Source organism: Phytophthora ramorum (assembly GCF_020800215.1).
Source record: "Phytophthora ramorum isolate Pr-102 chromosome Unknown Phyram_PR-102_s0003, whole genome shotgun sequence".
NCBI lineage: Eukaryota > Oomycota > Peronosporomycetes > Peronosporales > Peronosporaceae > Phytophthora > Phytophthora ramorum.
In genome coordinates this window covers 1,368,236-1,393,217 of record NW_027150649.1, presented here as the reverse complement: position 1 = coordinate 1,393,217, position 24,982 = coordinate 1,368,236, and the positions used below count along the sequence as shown (strand labels likewise).

Below are 24,982 nucleotides of genomic sequence, written 5' to 3'. Positions count from 1 at the left end.
CGAGTTGTATAATTGCTTGCCTGTCCTGTTGGGGGAATAACAAGCACACGCAACACATTTGTACCCCGTGCACTAAGTCTAGGCTGCTGATGCAAAGCTTTCACGTTAAAGCTGCTGCCACTTGGGATTTTCGTCGATCACCTCAGTGAGCGCCTTTGATAGCACGGTCACCACATTCTCGATGTGCCAAGTGTCCACCTCGAGACCACCAATTACCAGGCGCAGGAAGTGCACTCCATCCACCACCGAATGGATGAGGAAGGCCTTGACAGACTCATTCACGACGCGAAGCAGTGATTCGTTGAGCTCTCGACCGCCGAAGGCCACATAAAAGCACACGAGCCCCATACGCGCCTGCACGAACAGCTTGAATCGGTTGTCTTTCGTGAGCAGCTCTTCCGCTTGCTTGGCGAGGGCAATCGAGTGACGGATATGAGCTCGAAGTCCGCTGGCACCAAAGCGGCGGCCGAGGGGGACCTGCCAGTCCTTGTAGTTGAGAGCAGACTGCGTGAAGTCGTTCTTGAGGTACTCTGGGTCCAACGCCAGCGCGCGGATGAGCGGTCGACGGTCCTTCACCCAGAGCAAACTCGCGTCGAAGCTCACAAGCAGCCACTTGTGCGTGTTGACGCAGATGGAGTCGCACGCTTCCGCTTCGTCCAGCCAATGCTGGTACTCGGGGCATACTGCGGCTGCTCCTCCGTACGGAGCGTAGTGGTGGACCCACACGCTTGCTGTTGTCAGTTTCGCCGTCCTCATCTTCTTCGTCGGAGCTGGGGCTGCGCTGGCGTCCATCGGCACGTTTCCAGCTGTACTGCTGCATAGGCTCCGAATCAAGACTCTGCTGCGGTTCCCCATCAATGTCCTTCTGCTGTGCGCTGTCTTCCATGGGGTTCAGGTGGTCTGAAGCTGTCGCCTCATCCGTCCCAGAGTCCTCCGCGCCGAAATCCATTTGCACCTCTCGGGCGACTGCTTCATCTGCGTCGCTGTCGCCTCCTCTTCCCACGGACTGCAGCTCGTTTCAACCAGGGACACCCGCTACGACTGGCCAGCTCAAGCCGTTGAGTATGTTCGAGTAGAATAGCATCAGCGCCTGAGTCTTCAGCAGTATTCGGCCTTCGACTTTGGTTTGGAGATCCATAGAGTGAAGTGCTTTCTCCGCCATGTGCTTGCGTTTCCAGGCCAACAGCTCCATTCTACCTCCGAGCATGAGTCCCACCGAGCGAACCTTCTCGGCTTTGCTGGGTGGAGAGGAATACACCAATCTTGCAAGACCTTGAAGATGTCCAGTCAGCTCGATTCTGATTGGCTCTGAATGTTAAGCGAAACGCCGCCGCGTCACCAACTGAAGTTGTAAAATCGTATACTATCGAATATAGCAAGTATCGTGTAAAACAGATGTCATATATGATTTTTATATTTGTATATGTCATAATTTAAAAATGTTTCTCACAAGTCAATATATCACCTTTATACGGGTTCAATAGCTTCTAGTGCGTGGCCTTTCGGCCTTGGATCTCATTCCGCAATTCGCGCACCACAGAGCACACGAGCCTCACCTTCACCGCCATGACCGACACGACGCTGACCAGCGCGCAGATCAACGCGCTGCGCGAGTCGGAGCTGGACCAGTGGAAGACGCAGGAAAACGCGGCCGACCTCATGGTGCCGCTCATCGGGCGCCTCTACCGCGAGAACAACGTGGTGAGCGTGCTCTTCGGCAAGGGCCTCGTGCACAAGAACAGCATCGACCTCATCAGGCTGCACAACTACGTCTGCAAGTACGTGGGCAAGCGCATGCAGCCCACCGAGACGCTCGTGGTGCTGCTGGCGCTCGTGCAGTACGCGCCGAACGCGCGCGACATGCGCATCGATCTGGGCCGCACGCTCGTTTTCATGGAGACGCAGGTGCTCGACGTGCAGGCGCAGGTCACACCCGAGGCCCGCGACGCAAAGGTGCGCATGCTCGGCGAGCTGCTCAACGCCAAGATGGCGCCGCTAGCGTTGGCGCTACCCTTCACGTCCAGTGACGTGATCCTCTACGGTTTCGGCCGCATCGGTCGCCTGCTGGCCCGCCTGCTCATCGAGAAGAGCGGTCCCGGCGTGAAGCTCATGCTGCGCGCCATCGTGGTGCGCAAGGGCACCAAGGAGGACCTCATCAAGCGCGCCAGCCTGCTGCGCCGCGACTCGGTGCACGGCCCGTTCCACGGCAGTATCACGTTCAACGAGGAGGCCAACGCCATCATCGCCAATGGCAACCTCATCCAGATCATCTACTCGGACGGACCGGACAAGTGCGACTACACTAAGTACGGCATCAACAACGCCGTGGTCATTGACAACACTGGTCGCTGGCGTGACGCCGACGCGCTGGGACTGCACCTCAAGTCTCCGGGCGTCACCAAGGTCATCCTGACGGCCCCTGCCAAGGGCAGCGTGCCCACGATTGTGGCCGGCGTGAACGAAGACATGATCTTGAGCTCGGAGAACATCTTCTCGGCGGCGTCGTGCACGACCAACGCCATTGCGCCGTCGCTCTATGCGCTGGACAAGAAATTTGGCATCGTGGGGGGCCACATTGAGACTGTGCACTCGTTCACGAACGACCAGAACCTGATCGACAACTACCACATGAAGGAGCGTCGCGGACGCAGCGCTGTGCTCAACATGGTTATCACGGAGACGGGCGCAGCAGCAGCCGTGGTCAAGTGCCTCCCCACGCTCAAGGGCAAGCTGACGGCCAACGCTATCCGAGTGCCCACACCCAACGTTTCGCTGGCTATCCTGAACGTGCAACTTGACCCGGCCAAGGCTGAGGGAATTACTAAGGACTCGATTAACTCGTTCATGTCCAAGGTGTCGCTGGACTCCCCGCTGCAGAACCAGATTGACTTTGTCAACTCTGCCGAGGTCGCGTCATCGGACTTCATTGGCAGCCGTGCCGCCGGCACCGTGGACGGCAAGGCCACCATCGTGGATGGCAACAAGGTCATTTTGTACGTCTGGTACGACAACGAGTTCGGCTACAGCTGCCAAGTCGTGCGGGTTCTGCAGCGACTCATGGGCATCAACCACACGCGCTTCCCGGCGAAGGAGCAGGTCGAAGAGATCGACCGCTCTCTCAACCTCACTTGGGACATCTAGATTTCAACGAAACTTGATTCGAGCAGAGCACGCGAAGCGCTTTGAGCGAGCGGCGAAGCACGACTATTAACATGAACATACACACGCCAACTTTAGCAGGCCTTCCGTTTCCTCCGATTGTCCACGTTGCTGTTTGGTGAGGGCAACACGAGTAATGTCTTCAGCACAGGAAGCGCGTGGCTCTATCAAGAACGACAAGTGGCTCACACCCACAGTAACCAGCTCAAAGCAGGATGACTCCTCTAGTTTGTCGACGAGGATTCAAGCATGGCAAGGTAAGAGCGTTAAAGCTGTTGGTTGGTCTTCGTCTGCACTCATCGTGCGTTTGATGCACAGCTGCCTCGAGCAGCAGACGCAAGTCGACTTCAGGTGCCGTGCGTGATTATTTTCCCGTTGCACGGGATATGACCAGATCAACAAAGCTCCCAGGTGGCGAAAGCGACGGCGATTCGAGCAGCTACAGCAGCGATGAATCTGTCAGTGGCCTCAGCAATGAGGTTAATGGAGAGCATGAACACCTCTCGATCAACAAAGGAAAACGCTGTGAGTTTGAGGAGGAGACAAGAAGTAGCTTTCCCAAATCGCTACGAGGATCTAGCACTGGGTCTACCTCGACAGAGTTGGGAGAAATTCAGCAATCTGTACAGCGTCTGCGAGCTCAGCGCACACACGTGGAGCGTCTGAGCAAGCGAAACGAAGAGCTTGAGCGGCAAATAGCCCAGCAAAAAGCTGAGAAGGAGACTCTGCAACGCGAAGTCATCACTCTGCGCGGGACTGAGCAGGAAAATGTAGCGTATCTTCAGAGCATCAAGTTGCTAGAGCGGCGAGCTCGTGGGCTGGAGGAAGCGTGCTGTGTGAAAAAGAGGGAGCTGAAATCTGCAGCGGAGAAGCGTGCCTGTGTCGAGCAGGAATGCGATCAATTGCGGCAAGATATCCAACACGCTCAACAAGACCACGAGGAAGAAGTCAAGATATTCCGTGACAAACTCAAGACGTTATCGCAGCACATCGAACAGCTTGAGCACACACACGGAGTTCAATCGGAAGACCGAAAGCGGATTGAGCGCCACTGGAAGCAGAAGATGAAGGCTGCAGCTCGAGCACACTCCCATACCGCTGATACATTTCAGCAGCAGCTCGAACAAAGCTGCAAAGAGACGGGCAAGCTTACAACGGAGGTGCGTGGACTTGAGGAGCAAGTTCAAAAGTTACTAGCCACCACTGTGAGGCAGACAACAGTAATTGAGGAGTGTGACCGCGTGATTTCGGAGACCAGGGCACAATTCCACCAAGCCCAGCATAATTGGGAAGAGCAGCTACAACTTTCGTGCGAGCTAGGCGCGAAAACTCAGCGGTTAGAAGCCCAAGTGACGTCGTTTAAGCTAACCAAAGGATCAGAGACGGTTGAGCTGGAGAAACACGTGAAACTATTGCAGACCAAACTGGTCCAGAGTGAAGATCAACTGCAGGTGGCCAAGGAAGCTCTGCGCGGGAAAGAAAAGGAGATCGAGGTCATGCAGCGCGCATACGTCACTCGAGATCAAAATCGTCTCCACACCGATGAGGTTGAGAGTAAATACTCCTTGCCTCGTTTTTCAGCACGTCGACTTACACCGTCGTGGTCTGCTGAAAGCAGGTGAAAAAGGAGCTCCAGCGCAACGAGAGGAAATTGACGAGTGAGCTATCCGAGCTTCAGATTGCATTAAGGGTAAGTCGCACAGCCAGACTACAACTTTTAATTGCTTCATCGCTGACAAGCGTCATGACCTTGTGCAAAGGATACAAGCCACGAGAAAGCTTTGCTTAGTGAACAGGTCCTGGAGCTTCAAGGTACTTCAGTGAGCACTTTGTTTATCAAGTTTCCATTAATGTACGCACCTTCGTTTGTGTGAAATGCAGAGCAACTCGAGAGCGAGCGGAAGGATAGGTCTCGTTGGGCCACGGCAAGACTCAAGTTACTTGCCGAATTTTGCGACGAAGAAAGCAAGATCAGCTCAGCACTCAATCACCGGGTTGTCTCCCTCGACGACCAACGTCATCGGCGCCACGAGAAACTGAAGGCAAGTCCACGGTCAAGTCGAAAGGCAAAGAACAGGCGGGTCATAACGAGCACAGCATCGGATGATCAAAGGTACGACGGCGACGACAGCGATAGGGAGGATATGCCGAGGCAAAGCTCAATCGTATTCGGTTAGCGAAGTCAAGGCAAAAACAACACAGCTATCACTACTTCGAGCTTATGCACTGTACGCTACCGTACATCACGTATTATTCAAATTAACTTACTATACTCTTTCGGTGAGCGCGAGACAGAGTCTACTCATCCCACTGCGCAATGAAAACACACAAAAGGTTAGTTGTGCTTTCCAGAAACAGACAATGATAATCGTACCTCATCCGAGTTGTTCAACGGCGCGTATGTCTTGTGAGACGGTCCAAGTCTCTGGCGCACCATGTTCTTGAGTTCAATCACCTTCGCATCTTCCTTGAAATGGTTCTTTGGATCACTTTCGCCAATTGCAGGTGGCTGGTATCGCTTGAGCAACAGCGACGAGATCACCACAGACACCGACGAAAACGCCATCGCCAATCCAGCGCACGCAGGAGGCATCATTCGGTGAATCAACGGGAAGAACATGCCAGCAGCCAGCGGAATACCGATGAAGTTGTACACGATGGAGAAGAAGAAGTTCAGCTTGATGCGAGAGAACACCACACGAGCCAGGTCCAACGCCACCACCACGTCCGTCAGTGCGCTCTTCACCAGAACCATGTCAGCCTCGGCCTTGGCAATCTGCGTGCCAGCACCAATTGCCATGCCGATATCCGATTGGGCCAGTGCCGGCGCGTCGTTGATGCCATCACCAACCATGCACACCACGCGCGGCCTCAGGGTGAGCGGGTTCACCTGCGACTGCAGCGCCTTGATCTGAGACGCCTTCTCGCCGGGCAGAGCCACAGCCTTCACGTGGTTGATGCCCATCTGCCGCGCAATCGCACTGGCCGTACGAAGGTTGTCACCCGTGATCAGCCACACGTCCAGGCCCATCGCCTTCAGGTGCTGCACGACGGCCGCCGCTTCCGCACGAGGAGCATCCGCCAACGCAATCACGCCCACCAGCTTGCTCTCGACGCATATGACCACTACGGTCTTTCCTTCTAGCTCCAGCTCGTGCATGTGCGCACGCATCTTCTCGCTGATCTCGATCCCCTTCTCTTCGCAGAACTCCGAGTTGCCCACCAGCACATTTGCGGAAGTTTTACGTGACGTGACCTCGCTGGCAGCCACCACGCCCTCAATACCACGGCCGGGAACCACACGCACCTCTGTCGGGTCCTGTAGGACCAGCTTCTCGTGCTCCGTCGCCGTCATCACGATGGCTTTGCCCAGTACGTGCTCACTGACGCATTCCAACGAAGCGCCATAGTACAGCAGCTCGCGCGGCGTGTACGCGCGGTCGGCCACCACTACGTCGCGCACGGAAGGGTGCCCAACGGTAAGTGTGCCGGTCTTATCGAACACGATAGTGTCAATGTAGCGCGCAGTTTCAAGAGCGCGGCCACCCTTGATAAGCACTCCCTTCTTGGCCCCGACGCCACAGCCAACCATGACGGCAGTAGGCGTAGCGAGTCCAAGAGCGCATGGGCACGCTATCACCACAACCGAGATCGCAAACAGGATTGACAAGAAGAAATCATCTGCATGGCCAGAGCCCATCGGCACTCCGAGATCCAGCTTCCACTGCGGAGGTACAACGTCCATCGACAGCAGCAACAACCAGGTAGTAAATGTTAAGACAGACAAACCCAGCACGCAAGGAGCGAAGATCGACGCCAGCCAGTCTGCATACGCCTGAATCGGAGCCTTGTGCAGCTGTGCATCTTCAATCAAAGCACAGATTTGCGACAAAGCCGAGCTCTCGCCGCCCATGCAGCTAGACTCTATCACCAACGTGCCCTGCTGGTTCACCGTCGACCCAAACACGTAGTCACCCTCCTTCTTAGCAACCGGCATGCTCTCACCAGTCAGCATCGATTCGTCCGTCGAACTCGAGCCAGATATCACCACACCGTCAGTCGGAATGTTGGCGCCCGGGAGGATGCGCAGTAGGTCGCCTCGCTGCACCAACTCAATCGGGATTTCGCGGTCGCGTTTACCCTTGGACATCAACAAAGCTGTCTTCGGCTGCAACTTTGCGAGCTCCGACAGTGCATCCGCCGTCTTGCCCTTCGCCATCGACTCCATGTACTTGCCCAGCGTCACGAACGTCAGCAGCATGGCCGACGACTCGAAGAAGTGGTGGCCCATATAGTTCTCATGCAGCACCGACCCCATCATCGACACGAAGCTGTACGTGTACGACATGGTCGTGCCCGCCACAACCAGGAAGTCCATGCCCATGGCGCCGTGCTGCAGTCCCTTCCACGCTGCGACGTAGAATCGCCGCCCCACGCCAAACTGCACAGGCGTCGCCAACAGAAACAGGAGTAACAACTTTAGCGTCACAGCGTTGAAAACCGGCGTCATCAGCACCTTCTCCACCGGCGGAATGTACATCAACACCATGTGAATGAGCATGGCCGGCAGCGAGAAGATCATGGCCGTCGTCAGCAGCTTGCGCCACTTGTCCACCTCCGACTTGCTCAGCGCGTTCTGGTCCGTGCTCTCCAGCGCCACCTCAGCCGAGTAGCCCAGGCCGTTGATGCACTCGAGCACGTCGCGCGGACCCGTCTTCGACAGCTGCTGCAGGTGCACGTGCGCCTTGTTGAGCGGCAGGTTGACCAGCACTTTGGTCACGCCCGGCAGTGCGCCCACCGCCGACTCGATCTTGCCCACGCACGCCGCGCAGCTCATGCCTGTGACCGTGAACTTGAGCTCGAGCGAGTCGGCGTCGCCCGGCTCCACCACGTGCGAGAATGTGGCCTTGTAGCCTGCGTCCTGGATGAGCTTCTGGAGCGTCTTCTGCGCGTCCTGCACCAGGTCGCGGTCGAACGAGACCTCGGCCTTCTGGCTGATGAGTCCCACGCGGCAGTGTAGCACGCCCTCAGCCCTGCCCACGAAGTCCTCGATGGCCTTGACGCACGCGGCGCAGCTCATGCCTTCCACGTGGAACACGGCGCGCGGGTGGCCTGCGGCGTCTGGCACGTCGACGGCCACGCTCTCGTCCTGCATCTTCTTCTGCTGCTTCTGCGCCTGCAGTTTGATGGCCGCGGCCCTGGCGGCGTCGTACGCGCTGGCCTCGAATCCCACGCACTCTACCATGTCCACGAGCTGCTCCAGTGTGGCGCTGCCGGGGTGCAGCAGCGTCACTGTGGCCTTGCGCTGCTCGAAACTCACGACGGCGGCGGCCACGCCGTCCACTCCCCGCAGCGCGTTCTCGACGGTGGCGCCGCAGTTCTTCTGACACATCATCCCTTCTACCAGCAGCTGGAGCGTCAGCGAGGCATCGTGGCCGCTTTCGCCAGTCTCAGCCGCCATCCTGCGTCTTGAGGCCTTGACGGGATTTCTAAAAATGGACAGAGAGCTGGAGCGAGCGCGTGCCTCTTGGCTTCCGATTGGCACGTTCTGGTGGTCGGGTTAGTATGCGGCTCATTATGGCTTGGGAAAGCGGACTGATTTCGTATTTAAGCGCGACCTTGAAGTGCTCGACTTCTGGCATGCCGCCAGATAGAAGCTGGCGACGGTGGCTGGCGTCACTTGTAGAGTAGGCTAGATTGTCTAGCTTGTCGTTGCAGGGCCCATAGCGCGAAGGCGAGCGAGAGGGACCCGAACAGCACAATCGGTGCCAGGCTGAGCCAGGCTGCATCGGACCATGGACGTGACGTGAGCGTGCTCGACTATCACAAGGCGCTATGACGAGCAACTGATTGACGCGATGCACGCTCTCCTTTTCCTCACGGGCGGGGGGGGGGGGGCTCTGTCAACAATTGATTCGAGCCGGCTCAACTGCTGGTTGCGAGATCGGGCAGCGCAACTGATCTCTCCATCGAGGATACATTATTACTCTCGCCTCTCCACCGTTGTCTGCACCGCACCGCACCAGATCCAGGCTTGGACAAGGAAACTCATTACATGTCCATCTAGCACATGATGCGAGCGGTCCTAGAAATACCGTAAACAGCGATTTAATCGTACACCAATACGCAATTTACGGTACTCTAGCCGATATCAGCCAATGAAGCACTTTGCATTCAAAGGCATCCGTCGACAGGTCAAATGGTCTCCGCCAAGGTGCTGCTCACGAGCCTCATCAACCAGTCTCCGCAGTATGTGATCGACCAGTCGCGCGTGCCCGTCTACTTCGTGACCTCCAAGAAAGACTGGGCGTATTGTGGTGCCCGCCTGCTCAAGGCGCAGGTCATGGGCTTCGACACGGTACGTCTCTGGGTTGAAACCCACCTCGACTCCCTTCGGGAACTAACTCGCTATCTGCAGGAGACGCGGCCAGTCTGGACCAAGGGCCAGAGAATGAACCCATGCGCGCTGCTGCAGATCGCGGTGCGCGACGCCAATAATAAAGAGGAGGTCTTCATCATCGACCTGCTGCGCCTCCCCGCCACCGTCTATAACAGCACACTGACGAGGGTCTTCCTGTCCAAGAAGAGCATTAAACTAGGCCAGAGCTTCTACCAGGACCTGTGCGAACTGGCGCAGTCGTACCCGCATGCTACCTGCTTCACCGTCTGCAAGGGCGTCGTGGAGGTGAACGACTTGTCCATTGCGCTGGCTGGCGTGCACAACCCGCTCAGTTTGCAGAAGCTCGTGTATTTCTACCTGCACAGGAAGTTGGCCAAGACTCAGCAGAGATCCAACTGGGAGCGTAGACCGTTGACTGCTAGCCAGCTGCACTATGCCGCTGCGGACGCTCTGGTGCTGATTCATCTGTACGACGAGTTGTTGCTGCGAATTCACAAGCAGCCTGTAAAACTGCCCGAGGGCTTCCAGTTGATCAGCGTAACCAACGTGCTGGATGTGAATCTCCCGCAGGCCCCAAAGTGCTCGCTCTGCTTTGAGGTTTTCGAGCAGCGGGCTGAGCTGAAGAAGCATCGCAAGGTCTGCTCGGTTGACGTACTCACGCTGGCGGTTTGTGCCGTCTGTGAAGGCAAGAAGCTTGTGACCGAAACGGTTATGGAGCGCCACGTGAAGCACTGTGGAGTGGGTGAAGAAATTGACGAGCCCATCGTGCAGGTCAAGAGGAAGCGCTCGCTCTCAGTGGAGAGCCGAAGTGCGAGTTCCAAGAAACGCCGTAAGAATGCAACAGCGTCTGTAGCGAAGGTAGATGCAGATAAAGAAATCGACGCCACCAGCTCAGCGCAAGAAGAGAAGAGACGTCGCAAGGCACTGAAGAAGAAGCGAAGGAAAGCGAAGGCAGTGGCGTTGCTGAAAGAGCAACTTGGATCGAGCAATGGTCTATCACAACAGTCCGAGGCAGCGACCAGTCGAGATCAAGAGCACAAGAAGCGTAAAATGAGCATGGAGTCGTCCCTACTGGCGTCCGACTCGATGTGGTCTCAGATCTCGAGTGACTGCTCTACGTCCACCGCCTAGCTGACCCGTGTAGTCGCTGGTGTTGCAGCTATCTAAACCGTTGCAAACGTCTCTATTAGCCTTATAGTAGCTTGCGTTGTGTTGGTGTCCCCATTTCGATGTTCAACACGTGGACGAGCAACAAGGTAAAGGATGTGACTGACATGGACCAGCCACTGTAAAGTGCCGAGCGAGTCGGCGTTCGCGACGGGATCTGCTGCGTTCGCACGAAAGCAATTGGGTTCCTCGTGTTATTGCTTGAACAGAGCGACAGCTCAGTGGTTGAGTCGCCTCCTTTGGCTGCTGTGATCCCGACTGTCGGGTGTTTGATGACTTGGCGCGCGATGTCCGAAGTGCGAACTCTGCATTGCATTCAAACCGCGTGTTTGCAGTAAGATAGGCAATTCGTTAGTGTACTCCGGATGGATGGAAGACTAGCAACCGAAAAGCAGGAACTAAAGTGCAGTTCTCATCCTCTGTGGCGCTGTGCAAGCGAAGCATTCCAAGTGCTCACTCTTCTGGTCTCAGCCACTTGCCCTTTCGAGGTATCCACTGTACTGTTCGGTGTTCACTGAACACTGTTCAGGCCCGCCCGCCCAGCTATCGGCCCTTCGCTGTCCCCAGCTGGCGCATTCCGCGGGCACAGAGCTCGCCATGCCGGCGCGTCTCTCGCAGCCTCGAGGCCATCGCTGGCTCCCCATCAACGTCATTTCCGCATTTGCCACCAGCTGCAGACATGGTGGCGGCCGCTTCCCAGTGCGACGCGCTCGTCGTGGAGCTCGCGGTGGACGGCATGATGTGCATGAAGAACTGCGGCGCCACGGTGCAGACCGCGCTGAGAAGCGTGGATGGCGTGGCCTCCGCCGTCGTGAGTTTCGAGCGGCGCAGCGCCCGCGTGCAGTGCGAACCTGGTGCAAACGTCACGGCCAACGACCTTGTGGACGCCGTGGAGTGCGTCGGCTTCGGAGCCGCCGTGAAGGCACCAGCCCAGGAGCTGACGCTCCAGCTGCTGGTAGAAGGGATGATGTGTCAGAAGAACTGCGGCGCCACCGTCGAGAACGCGCTGCGGGGAGTGGACGGCGTGGCCGCCGCCGTCGTGAGTTTCGAGCAGCGCAAGGCCACAGTGACGCTGCTGCACCCCGGCAGCGCCACACTGGAGCAGCTCGTGGACATGGTAGAGTGCGTGGGATTCGAGGCCAGCGCGTACGACGCCGCCAGGGCCGCGGCCATCAAACTGCAGGCGCAGAAGCAGCAGAAGAAGATGCAGGACGAGAGCGTGGCCGTCGACGTGCCAGACGCCGCGGGCCACCCGCGCGCCGTGTTCCACGTGGAAGGCATGAGCTGCGCCGCGTGCGTCAAGGCCATCGAGGACTTCGTGGGCAGGGCTGAGGGCGTGCTACACTGCCGCGTGGGACTCATCAGCCAGAAGGCCGAGGTCTCGTTCGACCGCGACCTGGTGCAGGACGCGCAGAAGACGCTCCAGAAGCTCATCCAGGACGCAGGCTACAAGGCCACATTCTCGCACGTGGTGGAGCCGGGCGACGCCGACTCGCTCGAGCTCAAGTTCACGGTCACAGGCATGAGCTGCGCGGCGTGCGTGGGCAAGATCGAGTCGGCGGTGGGCGCACTGCCGGGCGTGACCAAAGTGCTGGTCAACCTGCCGCTCAACAAGGCGCACGTGCACCTGCAGCAGCTGTCGAAGACGGGTCCGCGCGACGTGCTCGAGTGCATCAACGGCCTGGGCTACTCGGCTGAGGTGGCGCTGGAGAGCACGGACCAGAACGCGCTGAGCAAGTCGGAGGTGGACAAGTGGCGCAAGCTGCTGACGACGGCCATGATCTTCTCGCTGCCGGCCATGCTCATTCACATGGTGTTGATGTACATTCCGCCGGTGGAGAAGGTGCTGATGACGCCGGTTTTCAACGCTGTGACGCTAAAGTTGTTACTCCTGTTTCTGTTGGCGACGCCTGTGCAGTTTGGCGTGGGGCGGCGATTCTACGTCGCAGCGTGGAAGGGACTGCAGCACGGCGCCATGGGCATGGACTTCCTGGTTGTGGCGGGCACGACCATGTCGTACACGTACAGCTTCGTGTCGATGATGGGGTCGGTGCTGCATGAGAACTATATGGGCCACCACTTCTTCGAGTCGTCGGCCATGCTGCTGACGTTCGTGACGCTGGGCAAGTACATGGAGTCGATGGCGAAGGGCAAGACGGCGGATGCACTGTCGGAGCTCGCAAAGTTGCAGCCGAAGACAGCTTTGTTGATGTCCAAGGGTAAACGCGACCGCGAAATCCCGATTGAGTTGGTGCAGCGAGGCGACCTACTGCGCATCCTCCCGGGCGCCAACATTCCGACTGACGGTGTGGTGATATCTGGCTCGAGTTCGACGGACGAATCGATGCTGACTGGTGAGAGCATGCCGGTTGCTAAGAAGGAGGGTGACTACGTGTTTGGGTCGACGGTGAACCAGCAGGGCACGTTGGTGATAGAGTCTAGCTGCATGGGCGGCGAGAGCTCGGCTTTGTCGCAAATCTGTGCTTTGATTGAAGATGCACAGCTGCACAAGGCTCCGATTCAGGCGTATGCAGACTGGCTGGCGTCGATCTTCGCTCCTTGCGTTCTCGGAATGGCTGTGATGACTTTCATCAGTTGGATCACCTTGCTGTCTCTAAACCTAATTCCGACGGAGTGGAAAGTGGAGCTTGGTATCGATGCTTTCGCGGATCATTCGGATGACATGTACGTAGCGGTTCTGTTTGCGATCTCGGTTGTGGTGATAGCGTGCCCATGCGCGCTTGGACTCGCTACGCCTACTGCCGTCATGGTTGGCTGTGGCGTCGGGGCCAAGAAGGGAGTGCTCATCAAGGGTGGCCGCGCTCTTGAAACTGCGCGCTACATTGACACTATCGTGTTCGATAAGACCGGCACACTTACCGTTGGGCACCCTTCCGTGCGCGACGTAGTGGTGGCCGACCGCGCGTACACGCCGCGCGAGCTGCTGTACTATGGCGCTTCGTTGGAATGCGTCAGTGAGCACGTACTGGGCAAAGCCATCGTGATGACGGCGACGGAGCACGAGAAGCTGGTCCTACAGGACCCGACAGAGGTGCGTGTGGTTCCCGGCCGTGGTATTGAGGGCGTGGTGGCTGCCAGCGAGGTCACGTCACGTAAAACTTCCGCAAATGTGCTGGTGGGCAACTCGGAGTTCTGCGAAGAGAAGGGGATCGAGATCAGCGAGAAGATGCGTGCGCACATGCACGAGCTGGAGCTAGAAGGAAAGACCGTAGTGGTCATATGCGTCGAGAGCAAGCTGGTGGGCGTGATTGCGTTGGCGGATGCTCCTCGTGCGGAAGCGGCGGCCGTCGTGCAGCACCTGAAGGCGATGGGCCTGGACGTGTGGCTGATCACGGGTGACAACCTTCGTACGGCCAGTGCGATTGCGCGGCAGATGGGCATCAACCACGTGAAGGCTGTGGCTCTGCCCGGCGAGAAGGCGTCTCAGATCAAGGCGCTGCAGTCGCAGGTGAACCCGCTCACCCTGAGGCCGCGCGTGGTGTGCATGGTTGGTGATGGCATCAACGACGCGCCGGCACTGGCCCAATCGGATATCGGCATGGCAATTGGTGCTGGCACGCAGATTGCCAAGGCCGAGGCTGACATGGTTCTGGTGAAGAGCGCACTGACGGACGTGGTGGTGGCGTTGGACCTGGCTCGTGTGGTGTTCTCTCGCATCAAGCTGAACTTCTTCTTCTCCATCGTGTACAACTTCATCGGTATTCCGCTGGCTGCTGGCATGTTCTTCCCGTTGATTCACCGAATGATGCCTCCTGCGTGCGCTGGATTGGCGATGGCGTTTTCGTCGGTGTCTGTGGTGATCTCGTCGCTGTTGCTCAAGAAATATAAGGCGCCGCAGCTCCTCCCAGCGAAACCGCAAAAGGTGCACTTCGAGGAGGACATACAGGTGGTGGATCTGAAAAACCTTGTGCGTCTGAAGCTGAACGATGTGCGCTATGCGCCGCTGACGAATGTGGACGAGCAGAACGTGCCTCCCAATGTTCAGTAACTCTGAGAGTGAATGACGGTTGGAGAGTGCTTCAAACGATCGGCCATCCGGTGACCTTATGTGTTTGTGTTCGAGAATTGTAGGCTGAGTACAGGCCGTGTAGTGCTTTGATTATTAAGTTAAAATGAATGTTTCGTTAGCACGAGGTCATTGAGTTTGCCCTGGTATGTGGCAGTGTTCTTGTCTTTACGGGGTATTAATACTTGCACGGTTGATTCGAGCATTGTTATCAAAGTATCTTCTTATCTATTGAAGCTTTAGTGCTGCTTAGGTCGGTCGCTTTGCTCCAACTGGAGAATTTCACCGCCACGAAATAGCGGCGTGAAGGAGTGGTGTCGAATCAGCGTGGCTAGAATGCCCACGTTTACCGAAAAGAAGGCGAGCCCGGCCAGCCAGAGCGGGAAAAACGTGTTGGAACCTTGCATCTCCAAATGATACGCCCAGTACAGCCAGTGAAGCTGTAAATTGCCCCCATCCACAACGTTAGTTTTGACGATTAGCATGTTGCGAATGCACGATCGAGTTTGTGTTCGTACCTCGCCCCCCAGCCACGTGGCTATCATCATCAATCCCTTCCACTTCAGTCGCAAGCTTGTCAGCGGGAATATGAGGGGCAGGAACGCCGTGTACCACAAGAAATACTACATAAATAAAAACGCACGAATGTCAACAACAGCTCGAGCTATGAAATCCAGTAGGACAGTTAGCTGCGTACCTGTGCCGTGCACACCTTGTTGAAAATGACGAACACCATTGTCAACGCAAACAGTGCGAATGGTAGATCACGACCATAGGCAAACGAGATGGCTAGCAGTGACGTCAGCTGAGGCAAAAAGGCAAGAAGTCCAACCCCAAAACCCGACGGGGTGTTGTATCGGAGATAGAGATCATAGAAGTAGACCGAGAAGTTGTGGCGGTTGTCTGTGCGCGTAAAGTGGTAAAGGTAGGCTTCGTACAGGAACTGAAAGCCGTAACTGCGAGAAGGTAACAAACAGCACCACCGCAAGAGATAAGGAGACCGATCACGAATCTTGGAAACAATAAAATGCAAATACGTACAGAGAGTAGAAGGCAGCCGCAAGGAAGAGGAAAAGACCGCCACTCACCGCCCCGAAGAGCAGGCGATCACGATTTAGCTGTCTTCTAAGCTGCATCCAAAAGCAACACGAGGAATTGCACGACGATGCCCACTTTACATTGGCAGCACGGAACTCCCCGTTGAGAAACTAACGAGAATCGGAAGCAAGAACAAGCCACGTGTTAGCCTCCCATTGAAGGTTCTCTTCGTTCAAATCCATCAAACCTACCACGAGGAAAGCCAACGCGTAGATAATAGGGTAGATCTTGAAGTGAACGGCAGCACCACATCTGCAGTCTCAAACAACAAAAATTAGTACAACACAATCTGTAGCAAGCTAATTTGTGAAAAAATCTGCTAGCCCCAAATACATACGCCAACGCTGAGAGAACGAGCTGTTTGCGCATGATCAATAGCAGCGACACCATCACCAGCAACACCACAATCGAGTCCGCATTGCCTCGCGTCGAAATGTTCACCGAAAACGGATGGAACAGCCACACACTACCAAGTCATCATCAGCAAGTCAGCATCGTCATAAACACACGCTGAAGCTCCAAAGCTCCGTCACCAGCAGTAATTCACAGCACCTGCCACAGACAGCACAACCAGGACACATCAGCAATTATTGCAACAGCATCCTATCCCTTGAGCAAACATCTCACTTTGATCCGGGAGTCCTCTTAGCCGCAGGATCTGGTGCAAAACGTGTCCCACCAGAAGGTCGCAGGCCACGAACAGCAGCTTCCCGAAAACTTCGTGCACGTAAATATTGGGCAGCAACGCAAAAGCTCTGCACACAACAAATTGCAGTAATTTATTAGCGTCAATAAGCAATAGGCAATAGAAACAATTAACATTTTTACAATAGGGGCGTGTAGCGATACGTAGTGCGCTCGAAGGGCGAATTGCCCTGCGCCACCTCGCGCGCCGCGTCCGTATACACGTCGTAGTCTACGTCCGTGTATTTTACGGTCATGTATACGTCCTGGAAGTGCCCGTAGAGCAGCAGCGCCAGCCGCAGCACCAACGCACCACCGAAGAGCGCGAGCGTTCGCCGAGACATCGTCATTCGACACTGATACTTTCCTTATATTCCGTACTTAAGCGTGATAGAAATATGTGACGTGTGAGAAAAGCAACTTGATGTTTAGTCGCCGCTCTTCAGTGTGAGGTGTGCGAGGCCGTAGATGACCGTGTTGTAGCGGAAGCGGTTCTTGAGTTGCAGTCTGCTGGTTGGTGGTGATCCATCGGAGCCGGCGGTTGGACTGGCGGGTTCTGCAGTGGGCTCTGTGGCGCTGGCTACAATTGGCATCGATGCCGTTGACGCTGTGGAGGTTGCGATTGTTGTTTCGTTTAGCTTTTTCAGAGCCTTGCCGACGTAGTAGCCCTTTGAGATGTTCTGCAGCAGTCCGTTGGCAAGGCGGCGATTGCCGTTGAATGTGGTTTCCCACTGGTTGATGGCAAGTACGTTCACACCACAGAGGGTGAGCAGCAGCGCGCGCGCGTACGGATCACACTCGACCTCTTTCTCCCAGGAGGGCTTCTCACTATCCAGTTTGCTCTGTCGACGTGCACTCTTGGCATTTTCGGCGTGGTCCAACAGTATCATTGCTTGACATGTCAACGCAACGTTCATCCCTGTGACTTGCTGAAGAGGAAGGCAGGAGCCAATCACGCGGTTCGGTCCAACGTACACGAGACCACCCCCGCGGCGAGCGAGTAGAGCCTGCTGCCAATCGGTCACGCTAGGGATCTGCCCATGCTCGAAGGCATCCTTCCACACCCCACCACCTTGCTTCACCACACTGGTGAGAGTCTGACCAGTTGAATTCCCAGGGTCTTCTTTGTGCGGATCCACGATGACACGAATCTCGTTTGGCCTCAGCGGTTGCTTCTTAATGGCCATCAGCCGCTGATGCAGTATCTGAATGGAGAAGTCACGAGCGATAGCATCGGCTGGCTGAAGAGCTGGCAGAGCCTCCATAGGAAGGCACGCCAACACGCGATCGAGGAGAAGAATTAACGTATTGCCAGTTAGATTGTTCTTGAGCTCCGCTTTCATGGCTGAGTGGGTGAAGAGTGGGTTTAGCAGCTCGACGGTATCGTTGATGATGACGGTAAACTCCTCTTCCAGCACATCATCACCATGGCTGGTACTTCCTGATGCCTGAGTCTCCGCCGGCACGAATTCGTAGATTTCATCTTGACCATGGGCATCTTCGTAGGCCAGAGTCTCTTTCGCGCATTTTCCTCTCCAGGCGTGAATTCTCTGTTGCAGCTGCCCCAGAAGCGCTGCCTGGCTATCAGTGAACTCCATCCGAGCGATTGCAACACGTCTCTCGGTGCTGCCCAAAAGACCAGCATATAGAAAGCAGCGGTCAGGAGAAAAGTGAAGGCACAAGACGCGGATGGTACTGGGCAGGGCTGCTACAATTGCATCCACTCGGGTGCCGACGCTCATTCGTGTGAATGACTCGGACTGCTGGCTTAGGTAGAGCTGTGAGAGCTGGAACGGGAGACTATGAGCCGCAGCGCTTGTATGGGCCTTTCGGAGACTCTTCATTCGTCGTAAATGGAGTTGCTGTACATTTGATTCGGACACACACTTCTCAAAGAGACTGGTAGCAACCTCGATAACCTCGGCACTCTGGTTCTTGAGCACATTCTTCGCACAATCAAACGGATGGCGACACCCAAGCACCTGAACGAGTTCGTTGGAGCAAAGCCGCAGCAGTTCAGCGCACTGCTTCTCGAATGCGATGAGTTGAAACTTTTGGAAATGTCCGGCGTAGACGGCCAGCATTTCATCCAAATGAGCTTCATCAACACTTTCTTCTTCCTCCTCTTCGTCATCTTGCGGGTCATCTTGGACCTGAACTTGGGCTTGATTCTGATTTGCAGCAGCAGCAGCGGCAGCGTCTGCAGCAGCGACGGCAAGCTCCGCCCGTGCCCCGTGGCAGCAAACCCATGTTGCATGGGGCGAGTCGGACGATGTATAACGAGTCCATAGGCGGTGGCGAATTGCGTCCGCTTTCTGTTTATCGTCCCCGTGGAAGAGCGCCACGCGCTGACACTGAAACTTGAGGACTTGGGCAATTGCGTGTTGAATCTCGAAAACTGCGTTGTTACGGAGTACTTCAATTGCCGAGGTGAGCAACGTCATCGCTCGCGGTAAGTCACTCGAATAGTTCTTCTTCAGCACTGCTCCAGTTGCACTAAGCCATTTTTCAACGATAGAGCGTTGACTGTCTTCGTAACAGCGATACCAGGTCATTTCTTTCTCTTGGATAGCGATGGGGGACATCTCGGGTGCCGCGAGTAATCTCGCACATTGCAATTTGGTCAACGCAATACTCAACCTCAAGGGAACAACGACCCCCTCTCGCTCGTGTTTTTCGGTCTGCATCGAACCATATTCGTACTGTCTAGAGAGGCAGCTTTCCTGCAATGTCAGCGCTTCTTGAAGCATATCCGTAGTGTCTAAGTCAACACCAGTAAGCTGCAAAGCGCCATGATTTTGCTCGAACAATACCAATGCACGAGAATACTTCTGCAGTAGCTGACTGCGGCGGTAGTCGGCATCAATGATAGTGAGCATTTGCATACTCTTATCAAGCGCACGCTTGCTCTCCTGCAAAAGAACGGAAGCACTTAAACCTTCAGAAGCAACGGCCTTCTTCAACAATAGCGTCGCTTGCTTGAATACGACTTGAGCCACGAGCTCTACCACCACAATGTCTGGAGGGTTACACGTTGCTGCTCCTGATGAGTTGGGAGCTCTGGTGGAAGAGCTAGAACGACGCAATCCAGCAACTACTGCTTTCGCTGCTTTTTTCTCAGTATATTGCAATTGTCGGAGCGATTCATCAAGATCCGGATTCAGCTTACAAGAGCGCAGTGTCCATTCTAGTAAGCGACAAACATCCAGCCGTGGACATTTTAGTGCACTTTTCATTCGTACCAACGCCCACTCGCTTTGACCTTCGATCTCGAAGATATGGCTGGATAGAAGCTCGCACTCATTAAAAGCTTCAGTAGAAGGAAAATTGTTGTTGCTATCAGCCCTGCTACTCTCTACCGAGTACCGCAAGACCTCGAGAAAAGATTTTGCCTGACGCACAAAGCCAAACTTTATAAGTAGCTGAATCGAAGCAACGGCTTTGGCGTGCGTGTCGAGGCGAGAACTGTGAAAAATGAGCCTCTTCCTTGATACAAAATTTCCCGAAGGATGCTGGTCAGATGTTTCTGCATCCTGCAGGTCTCTGATCAACGTATCTCCATGAGCTTGAATCATGTCAAGCGCACTTTGTAGAGGTAGCGAGAACTTGTTCATGTTCAATCGCTCCATGAGATCAAACTGGGATAGTTCCAGCCAAATCTGAGCGATATATGTTCGCTGAGGAATGTACGTGTGAAACAGCACGACATACAGACAAAACACAGAAACCATGCCGGAATACTGAAGGCCGTCGTCACGTAGCATCGTTAATAAATCCTCAAGGTATGCTAGAGTGAGAACGGGTTGAGTAATGTGGAGCGTATTGGGTGTTTGCACCGATTGTAGCACTTTGATCCATAGCACGTAAAACCGATTGGCAGCGTTCTCGTCATAATCCATGAAGAAGTCAATCCAATCCCGCTTGGAAGCGGGCTTTGTGTATCTCGGGATTTTGTCCTTCTTCCACTCATCGAAATCAGTGTTGGCCACTTTGCTAGCTGGGTCGGCACTCTCCCGATCAAACGCAGTTTGGAATTCAATTTCATTTGCAATCAGGACGATGTGCTCCCACGCCTTCTCCACTTCATATAGTGCCAATCGTACGTGCTTTGAGCGCTCAGTGTACGTCTGAGAGAGCGCTGCCCGCATCACAAAGATACGAAGCAGTTTTTCAGCAAACCAGAGCGGTGAGTATATCATATTAGACTTTTGTCTGGAAGCTACAGGCAGTTGCCCGGTTGAAGCTTTCCGAGACATGGTTGCTTGCGTCTGTTTTTGACAGCTCAGCAAAGTTGACGTGGCGCATTCCAGATAGGCGTCGGCATCCTGGGACGGGAGCTGGTTCGTGAAAAGCCACTCAGCGATATCAACAAGTACAAGTGCCTGCTCATCTGCTTGCCCGTCCAGTTCTATATAAGCATTTGACAGCGCCTTCAGCTGCGCCGGTGGGTCCTTCCAAGACGAAAAGGCAACTTTCTTCAAAATTTGAGCTTGCACAAGCGATTCTTGAAGCTGATCCGGAGATTTGGAGCTCCCTCCACTTTTCGGTACACTGCTCGGTTTCCCCAGGTGTGCGCCTGAAATTGCCGATGCCGTTTGAATTTCCTTCATGAGGTCTCTGGGAAGTGGCGTTCGATGAGACGTTGGGCCAAAGCTTTTCAGCACAGCCTCACAAATCTCAAACTGATCGCTCCATTTGTTTGCCTTTTCACACACTGCAAGCGTTAATAAAACCATTTCACCGTAAAAGGACAAGTCGGCTTCTGGAGACGCTATCACCTGGTCAAGACAGCGCAGCACCTTTCTCAAATGCTCCACGATACGATCGTGAAAGTTGTCTTCTTCACATTCATCGCCGTCAACACTACTATTTCGATTGATAGCTACAATGGTAGCATTCCAGACCACTTCGCATGCTTGAATAACGAGTATCGCCATGTTACCACGAAGGCCATACTCGATCGCACGTACGAGATGAGCTAGTGAGGCAAGAAGTAACTTTTGGGCGAGAGTTTCTCCTTGGTCCAACGCCAGTATGGCACGTCCATAGAGTAACTCAGCCAAAGCGAACCACTTCCAGGTACTTCCTACAATAAGTAGCTGGGTCATTTGCTTGGCTTTCTTGCCTTTTCCCGGACTAAGCACCGATAACGCCTGTTCAGCGCACTCGATCGCATATTTGACATTACGCAGACGATAGGCACCGCAACCAACACGGACCCACACTTCCACATAAAGCTCCATCTGCTGCTGTTCTTCTTCTAATACTCGCTCGAACTCGTCGCTCATGAATGCATTAAATAGATCGGGTGCACATGTTTGCCACATTGCCACAGCCTTCTGATAGAATCCTTGAGCCTTCTCCAACAATTGGGCTTGCTGTGCAGCAGGAAGCAACAGTTGTCTAAAGGTTACTTCTATCGCTTCGAGATAAGCAACGACCTTGAGGTGAGTCGAACTACTATCAGTAGGGACGATATCCTTCGCGTTTAGAGCAATCTGAACACGTGATTTCAGCTCTGTCAACCGTTTCAGGTGTAGCACACCGACGCCACTGCTATCAACAGCTACATTGGGTTTTCGTTTCAAGAAGGTGTCTGCAATGGCGACAGCTTTGTCTAGTCGCCCGGTGTTTTCGTAAATGCTCGAGAGACCAATCGCAACATTTGCCAATAGATCTCTATCAACCTCAGTGGATACCGCTTCCAGGGCTGCATAGAGTACTTCGAATGCGCTGACGCACTCTGGCATAATCCACTGTGGGTCAAACACATCTGTGGCTGAGCTAATAGATGCCCGAGACGATTCCAACACCATGCGGAAGATATGAAAATGGTAATTCCACAAGTAGATGCAGGTGTTCTCCAACACAAAAGTCCAGCCAATTCGCGTTGCTGCCTTCAATGCTATCGTAAGGTGGTTCAGTATCTCACTCTTGGTTGTTTGAATCTTCTCTTCCAACGAATTCTGTCGGGATTGGAGGAATGCACTTTCATCCATGTCGTCGCCCTCGGTGGTTGGGTCAAGCGGTGGTAAGCTCTCTTCTGTATACACACGATGCATTCCGAGTACGTACGTCTGCTTTCCCAAAAGAACCAGAGCTGCAAGATCAATGCGTGGTCTTCTCCCAGCAGATTTGTCACCACCTTTTGAGTGCGACTCATTTCGAGTTCCAGTAGCTTCTGCTTGGCGACGAGCGTTATCAACTTGCATTGCTTGGTCTTTCAACTTTGCCGCTAGAATCTCCACCAACAGCAGTCGCATATCGACCTCGAGAATCATTAAACTCTTTTCACCTGAAATTGTCTTCGGGGGTACAATCTCCCCTGCTTCGTTGGGAGGAAAGTATGAAGCTAGTGCAGTCTCAGTTGCTTGTTGCGCCAGGCTGCCATCGCGCAAATCACTCCAAGCTAGCGAGGCTATTTCACTCCATAATCTGACGTGGTCTGCAACAGCAGAGATGTCTAGGGTGCTACTTATCTCAGTCATCATCTCAATGCACCGAGCAAGAGTTGATCGCTGTCGCTCGGGGTCCTTCCCGTCTTTAGCCTGTTCCAACATCGCTAGGACTTTGATTGATTTGGAGGGCGAGCTCTCAGCTACCAGTTTCAAGTCCAGTTTCTGTTTGACTGGAAGCAAATGTGTATCAACGGGTCGTGCGATCCAGTCCTCATGCGCACTCAGAAGCTCAATTGTTATCGGAGTGGCTTCGTTTGGGCGTACAATCGTCCCATAATCCAATGACAGAGCTTTCGTGATGTTCGTGCTCGCCTTTGCAAGAAAATCGGACGCCACTTCAAGCTTTGCTGTCTCCAGATATAATCGGGCGCGAAATCCAAGCAGCAAAGAGTTGAGTTCTTCTAGAGTTGACGACGATAGACCGAACACACGCGTCAAATGGCTACGCAAATGCGGCTGTACCAATGGGAGTGACAAGTTCCAAGCATAGATGCATACCCGCTCCACCAACTCAGGGTCTTGTTGGCGCTTGCTCGCTAAAAGTGCTCGTTCAAATGCTTTCATCCCTTCCACACGGCGAGCTAGCAGCATCGACTGACGCTGACGCGTACTTATCTTACTGCCAGTACGTGTACCAGGCATAACGATGAGCAGCACAGCGCTAAGCACTTGGCATAGTACACGAGTCTTGGGTGGTATGCTCTTGCCTTTGCGCTGGAGAACAACGTCGCATGCCGCTGCAGTTGACAACGCGTTGTTGAAGGCTGCATGGACTGCAGTTTCCACGATTACTTCGGCGTCAATGGCGTTCAATGCACGCGGCTCCAGCGATTCCACATAGCTCTTGACTTCGTCCAAGGTCGTCTCAGCCGCGAAAGCAAGGAAGCCTGTTGCTTCCTGAAAGAGCTCAACGTACGCGGCTTCTAGGGAGCCTACTAGATTCCCCGATTTGATACACTGCAGCTTCACAAGTAACGTTGACCTTTTGTTGGTCGCAGGAAGCAGACGCTTGACGTTCGGTACAATTTTCTGGCATTCTGGATCCTTAAACGATCCAACATGGACTTGAATACGCAAGGCTTCCTCGTACAAAGCCTTGAATGACTCGTCCGTGGCTTTCGCAGGGTCTGCAAGGCGGGGAGTGATCTGCACGTCCACAATGTCGTTAATTGTTTTTGCAGCATTCGATAGTTGATTGGCATCCACCTGAGCGTAGACCAGAGCGATCTCAAGACGAAGCAGCCACGCTACGTCGGCCTCTGCAGTCAGCTTCAGCGCATCAATTAGTTTTTCCAGCGAGGGCGCCAGGAACTGGAATGTGGACTGCTTCATGAGCTGACGAGCGATCTGCCAGTATGTCACAGACGCGTTGTAGACGAGAAAGTTGTACGTGGGGCGCTTTCGAGTATCCGTCGCGATCGGGATCACAGCCAGAATGAAGTGGATAGCGTTGAGCACCTTCTTCAGCTTCATCACCCCCGTATCCGACTGCGCATCGTGCGACCCGCAATGAGCGCGAACAAATTGAGCTCGACAGTAAAACTACATTTGAGGTCCCATCAACAACAACAAACATCAATGTGTTAGTCCTTTCGATCGCCTCCAAATTTCGTGATCTCGTACCTGGTTCTTGAGCTGGCACTCGCTGAAAAACCATTCGACACTCTCCGATGCAGCATCGAAATCAGCCTGGAAAATCGCGGCTTCTGCGGTGAGCACCAGCAGCTCGGGCAGATTCATGTCAGCACTCACACCCATCGACGGCAAACAAGTTTGGTGGTAAATTCCAATGAGACGGTCAAGAATTCCACGCGCAGTCGGTCGCACATCTTTCGACGAGGAATTCTCCGTCTCTGGCAGGTTGGCATACTCCAGCAAACGCCTCAGCTCGCGATCCAGCGCCATGATTGCAACCTGGAACCAAGTCTCCACCAAAGCGACCTTTACGATGAGCTCGTCCACGGGATCCAGCAAAGCGACCTTCCGACT

At 54.6% G+C, this 24,982-nt stretch overlaps 8 protein-coding genes across 8 annotated transcripts; 4 read left to right on the top strand and 4 right to left on the bottom strand.

Moving 5' to 3' along the window:
• Nucleotides 1–105: 105 nt before the first annotated feature.
• KRP23_3632 (Tyrosine decarboxylase 2) lies at nt 106–792 on the bottom strand (the record flags this gene model as incomplete). The annotated part of the gene is made up of 1 exon (XM_067888508.1): nt 106–792. One exon carries the CDS (start codon nt 790–792, stop codon nt 106–108), a length of 687 nt encoding a protein of 228 aa, XP_067747745.1.
• A 774-nt stretch (nt 793–1,566) lies between these two features.
• Nucleotides 1,567–3,141, top strand: KRP23_3631 (Glyceraldehyde-3-phosphate dehydrogenase-like protein; the record flags this gene model as incomplete). The annotated part of the gene is made up of 1 exon (XM_067888507.1): nt 1,567–3,141. The coding sequence occupies one exon, from the start codon at nt 1,567–1,569 to the stop codon at nt 3,139–3,141; it is 1,575 nt and encodes a 524-aa protein (XP_067747744.1).
• Nucleotides 3,142–3,295: 154 nt separating this feature from the next.
• KRP23_3630 (uncharacterized protein) lies at nt 3,296–5,336 on the top strand (the record flags this gene model as incomplete). The annotated part of the gene is made up of 5 exons (XM_067888506.1): nt 3,296–3,416; nt 3,478–4,706; nt 4,778–4,849; nt 4,920–4,971; nt 5,041–5,336. The coding sequence occupies 5 exons, from the start codon at nt 3,296–3,298 to the stop codon at nt 5,334–5,336; spliced, it is 1,770 nt and encodes a 589-aa protein (XP_067747743.1).
• Nucleotides 5,337–5,457: 121 nt separating this feature from the next.
• KRP23_3629 (Copper-transporting ATPase HMA5) lies at nt 5,458–8,620 on the bottom strand (the record flags this gene model as incomplete). The annotated part of the gene is made up of 2 exons (XM_067888505.1): nt 5,458–5,469; nt 5,534–8,620. The coding sequence occupies 2 exons, from the start codon at nt 8,618–8,620 to the stop codon at nt 5,458–5,460; spliced, it is 3,099 nt and encodes a 1,032-aa protein (XP_067747742.1).
• A 738-nt stretch (nt 8,621–9,358) lies between these two features.
• On the top strand, nt 9,359–10,690 carry KRP23_3628 (Exonuclease mut-7-like protein; the record flags this gene model as incomplete). The annotated part of the gene is made up of 2 exons (XM_067888504.1): nt 9,359–9,517; nt 9,578–10,690. The coding sequence occupies 2 exons, from the start codon at nt 9,359–9,361 to the stop codon at nt 10,688–10,690; spliced, it is 1,272 nt and encodes a 423-aa protein (XP_067747741.1).
• A 715-nt stretch (nt 10,691–11,405) lies between these two features.
• Nucleotides 11,406–14,735, top strand: KRP23_3627 (Copper-transporting ATPase HMA5; the record flags this gene model as incomplete). Its single annotated transcript, XM_067888503.1, has 1 exon — nt 11,406–14,735. The coding sequence occupies one exon, from the start codon at nt 11,406–11,408 to the stop codon at nt 14,733–14,735; it is 3,330 nt and encodes a 1,109-aa protein (XP_067747740.1).
• Nucleotides 14,736–14,992: 257 nt separating this feature from the next.
• KRP23_3626 (GPI mannosyltransferase 1) lies at nt 14,993–16,885 on the bottom strand (the record flags this gene model as incomplete). The annotated part of the gene is made up of 9 exons (XM_067888501.1): nt 14,993–15,193; nt 15,272–15,376; nt 15,451–15,709; nt 15,795–15,961; nt 16,043–16,103; nt 16,189–16,317; nt 16,385–16,403; nt 16,479–16,606; nt 16,680–16,885. The coding sequence occupies 9 exons, from the start codon at nt 16,883–16,885 to the stop codon at nt 14,993–14,995; spliced, it is 1,275 nt and encodes a 424-aa protein (XP_067747739.1).
• Nucleotides 16,886–16,963: 78 nt separating this feature from the next.
• KRP23_3625 (Cilia- and flagella-associated protein 46) lies at nt 16,964–24,898 on the bottom strand (the record flags this gene model as incomplete). The annotated part of the gene is made up of 3 exons (XM_067888500.1): nt 16,964–19,447; nt 20,399–24,535; nt 24,617–24,898. 3 exons carry the CDS (start codon nt 24,896–24,898, stop codon nt 16,964–16,966), a joined length of 6,903 nt encoding a protein of 2,300 aa, XP_067747738.1.
• Nucleotides 24,899–24,982: the final 84 nt, after the last annotated feature.